Source organism: Asparagus officinalis, chromosome 10, assembly GCF_001876935.1.
Source record: "Asparagus officinalis chromosome 10, Aspof.V1, whole genome shotgun sequence".
Lineage (NCBI taxonomy): Eukaryota > Viridiplantae > Streptophyta > Magnoliopsida > Asparagales > Asparagaceae > Asparagus > Asparagus officinalis.
The window spans coordinates 57,602,956-57,606,971 of NC_033803.1; the positions used below are offsets into that span (position 1 = coordinate 57,602,956).

The following is a 4,016-nucleotide window of genomic DNA, read 5'->3' on the forward strand; positions in this document are numbered from 1 at the left end:
CGTTTCTTGAGTCTTGATATTGCTTTAGAGTTGATAAAGCTTCTTATTGCATTTAGTGTTCTTGATTAAACATTGCTTCATCACTATGCCTCCTCCTCTTTTGGATATCGTCATTGTAGCTCATATTCCATCCAATCCTTCATAAATGGTACTAACAAGCTTGATATATATATATATATATATATATATATATATAAAGTCATCATATTTATTCAGGCGCCTTAACTTTGAATATTCTAATAACTCTTCTAACTGAAATTTGTTTACCGTCAATTGCAGCTAGAAATACATTTTGCAGATTGCATTTCCAATTGCAGTTGCAATTTTTAGTGAACCAACCATCTTCTACATGATAATAAATCTTCAGTCAGATTCACCGAAAAGAGAAAATCTAGAAAATGCAATAATGCCACAAAGGCGAGATCCAAAACACAATCACATAGCTAGCAGATCGTTTATCAGATGCAATATTTCCCATGGTCAGATGAGACATAGGAGACCATGATTCTTGTTAAACGAACAAAAGTGACATAGGAAGGGAATTGCTAGATTTCTTGCATGATAGTCTATTACAGAGGCAAAGCTTTATTTCATTATAATAAGTAGCTTTGTGACCTTTGTCTCTATCCTATTGAAATGAATAGATAATATATCGGAAAGAAAAGGTCATACACATTGCAGAGTCTTCATTTAGAATACAAGTACAGGTTGACTATGTCTGCTAAAGCTGAATTTACGCTATTCAAGTATTAAAACTACAAGGTAAGAACCTTAACAGACATGGATGTAAATAAAAAGAAAGTTTAAGGTAAAAAATTCTTTGTTAGCGTCTGTTAATCTCATTCTGAGTTATTGACCATTGTAAGTTAATGGCGGGTAATGTTCTTTACTTTCGTTTCACCCATCAGGAGATGATGTTTCTGGAACTTGTGAACAATCAACTTCTGAAAAGCTAAGCTTTATTGATAAGTGAATTATAGATGACGAAAATATCACATTACTTGCATATCATTCTTGAGAAAATGAATATAGAATTAAATCAGGCTTGAACTTTTGAAGTGATAAATTACACAATATAACCCAAATTTTTGGTCTCTGGAAGGAAATTTACAATTATTATCTTCCTTAGAGGCAAGCATGATCCAGAAAAAAAATAAAAATAAAACTAATTTTCAAATACAAGCTGAGTTTTGTGTGCTACCTAATCAGACAGTCAAGACAAATAAGAAACGAAAGAATATTGTAAAATGTTAATCAGTGCTTTGACTTGGGCATAACTCCTCTCATATCTAGACTTGAGGAGTCATCTAATATAGGTATATAAACAATAATGTCAAGAACTAAAGCAGTCCTGATAATAATTCTCTGCATTGAACATATTTCACAGAACAACAACATATTAAAAACTGGATTCTATTTTCAAAAAAATAATACAGAAGGTACTGATGATGTCACTGTTTGTTTTGTTTGTTGAAGAAACAACCAACAAGATCTGTTCAACATATTTGGATTGTTGTATATTACTACAAATTTCTTCGGCATAAACAATTCGTCATCAGTTTTGACGTTTGTAGCAACTGAACGCACTGTTCTCTACCGTGAAAGATATGCAGGAATGTACTCTCCATGGGCCTACTCATTTGCACAGGTTAATCAGCTCTCTTGATATTTTGTGTGTAAAATACGAATAGCCTACATGAATTTTAAGCAAGTTCTGATGTTTTCCCTATTTTCTGCAGATGGTTATTGAGATTCCTTATGTATTCATCCAAGTAGGACTGTTCATGGTCATCATATATCCAGCAATTGGGTTTTATTGGTCGGCTTATAAGTTCTTATGGTTCTTCTTCACAATGTTCTGCACATTGCTCTATTTTGTTTACCTAGGAATGTTGATTGTTTCTTTGACCCCTAATGTTCAAGTCGCTTCAATATTGCAATCTCCCTGCTATGCCCTTTTAAATCTCTTCTCAGGCTTTATGGTCCCAAGCCCAGTAAGTGTTCCTTCACTTCTCTTAACTATTAACATGGAAGTCATTCTGTCAAGTGTCAATCCTGCTGCTAGATATTTGTTCTCAAGAACTTTTCAGTAACATACTAGTCTACTATAAATCGACTGCCAAGCTAAACCCAGTTATATTTCTTAGACAGTCTTGGATAGAATCAGTGACACAACATATTTGTAAACTAATTCTAATTCCAAAAAGCTACGTTGATTTTTTGCATGGTTTAGTGGTCAGCAAGGTTTTAAATATCGGTTATCGGGGATTTATCGGACGGTCAAAATCCTTATCGGATAGCGGAAATCGGGGATATATCGGGGATAAGTAGTATTTATCGGAGTGATATAGTGGATGATGTATATATATAATATAATAACTAAAAATGTAATCTAACCATGCTTAATAAAATATAAACATACCAAAATGTATCGGATAGCGGAAATCGGGGATATATCGGGGATAAGTAGTATTTATCGGAGTGATATAGTGGATGATGTATATATATAATATAATAACTAAAAATGTAATCTAACCATGCTTAATAAAATATAAACATACCAAAATGTAAATAACCATGTTTAGAATCACTAACCAATTGTTGAAAGAGAAACTTGCATCTCGACCGCACGATGAAACCATTCAATTGCATAGCCTTGAAAAAAAAATATAATGTTAGTCAAAATGGAATAATAAACAAGCAAAGGATAAGATAACATCACGAATAAAGAACCATCTAGGCATGTATAATGTTAGTCAAAATGTAATAACAAACAAGCAAAGGATAAGATAACATCATGAACAAAAGCTAATCAACAATCACCCAAGTTCCAAAAACAACAAATAGTTCATAATTCTAAACATTCAAATAGCAAATCCAAAAGAAAGCAAAGCTGCAAAAGCAAAGATAACTAAATTAATCTTCATCGGAGCTAAATGTTGGAATATTATCCATTCCCTCATCTGAATCATACTCCGAAGATTCCATGTCTTCCTCCTCATCTTCCAAAGGCTCCTTTCCCTTTGATGAAGATTCTCCCAACTTTTTCTTTCTTTTATATTGTTTTGTTCTAACACTCTTTCTCTTTTTAGGATTAGCTCCAATGAGATCTCCATATTGTCTCCAAGTAAGGGATTCCCCTGCAAACACTTCATCATCGCTCTCATCAATGATTTCATTTACTTTTTTCTTCACATCTTCGGGGACCTTCTCACACGGCAAACAATTCCCTTTGATTCCAGCCAAGTGTTGTTTGAACCGGCTTATGCCTCCACACATAGACTGCCCACAAAACTTGCACCGAACCTTTAAAGCATCATTACCAACCCGCTCAGCATATGCCCAACAAGAATCTTTACCGGCTGGCTTTGGTGGTTTATTAGATGCTTGGCCTTCAGAAGACATTCTCCTGTCAACATGAGATAGTAAACCATAAACACAAGTTTGAAAATAAAATAGCAACACAATTACACAATTGTATATTTATTTTATTTATTTCACCACGTCATAAAATTTTATGCCTAACACTGACTTGTTCTATTTTGTTGCAGACTTGAGATCAAAATGACATCAAGATTTTAAGGAATGAAGTAAGCAACTGAGGAAGACAACTTAAAATAGCAATTGTAAACTATTTGCAAATCCAAGTTGTATATTTATTTAAGTTGTAAATTAATTGTAATTACAACTAAATTTTCTTATACAGTCTCACAAGTATTTTCTTAAAATTAATTGCAATTATTCTATAAACAACAAACAAGTCTCACAACAGAATAAGTCTCACAACAATACTCAAAATTAATTGCTCAAGTAAAAACCAATTGCTCAAAATTAATTGAAATTACAATTAAATTTGCTTATAAAGTATTTTCTTAAAATTAATTAAGAGATATTTTCTATAAACAATAAGTCTCACAACAGATTACAATCTCACAACAATTAATTTTAGATTTACAGTCTCACAACAATTAATCCCACAACAATTAATTACAGATTTGCAGTCTCCACAATTAATC

General features: G+C 32.6%; 1 protein-coding gene across 2 annotated transcripts; it reads left to right on the forward strand.

Moving 5' to 3' along the window:
• Positions 229-3,802, forward strand: LOC109824915 (ABC transporter G family member 41-like). 2 transcript variants are annotated; one of them, XM_020391546.1, is made up of 3 exons: positions 229-1,648; positions 1,740-1,994; positions 3,552-3,802. In XM_020391546.1, the coding sequence occupies exons 1-3, from the start codon at positions 1,616-1,618 to the stop codon at positions 3,555-3,557; spliced, it is 294 nt and encodes a 97-aa protein (XP_020247135.1). In that variant the 5' UTR covers positions 229-1,615; the 3' UTR covers positions 3,558-3,802. The 2 variants fall into 2 exon arrangements, with proteins under 2 accessions (XP_020247135.1, XP_020247134.1); XM_020391545.1 differs by lacking the exon at positions 3,552-3,802 and having other exon boundaries at positions 1,740-2,192.

What these genes read in the sequence shown, in the direction of transcription:
- LOC109824915 (XM_020391545.1), top strand. Translation starts at nt 1,616, where the DNA reads ATGTACTCTCCATGGGCCTACTCATTTGCACAG. An exon ending in GGGCCTACTCATTTGCACAG is followed by an intron (nt 1,649 to 1,739) that starts GTTAATCAGCTC and finishes TATTTTCTGCAG; the next exon opens with ATGGTTATTGAGATTCCTTA.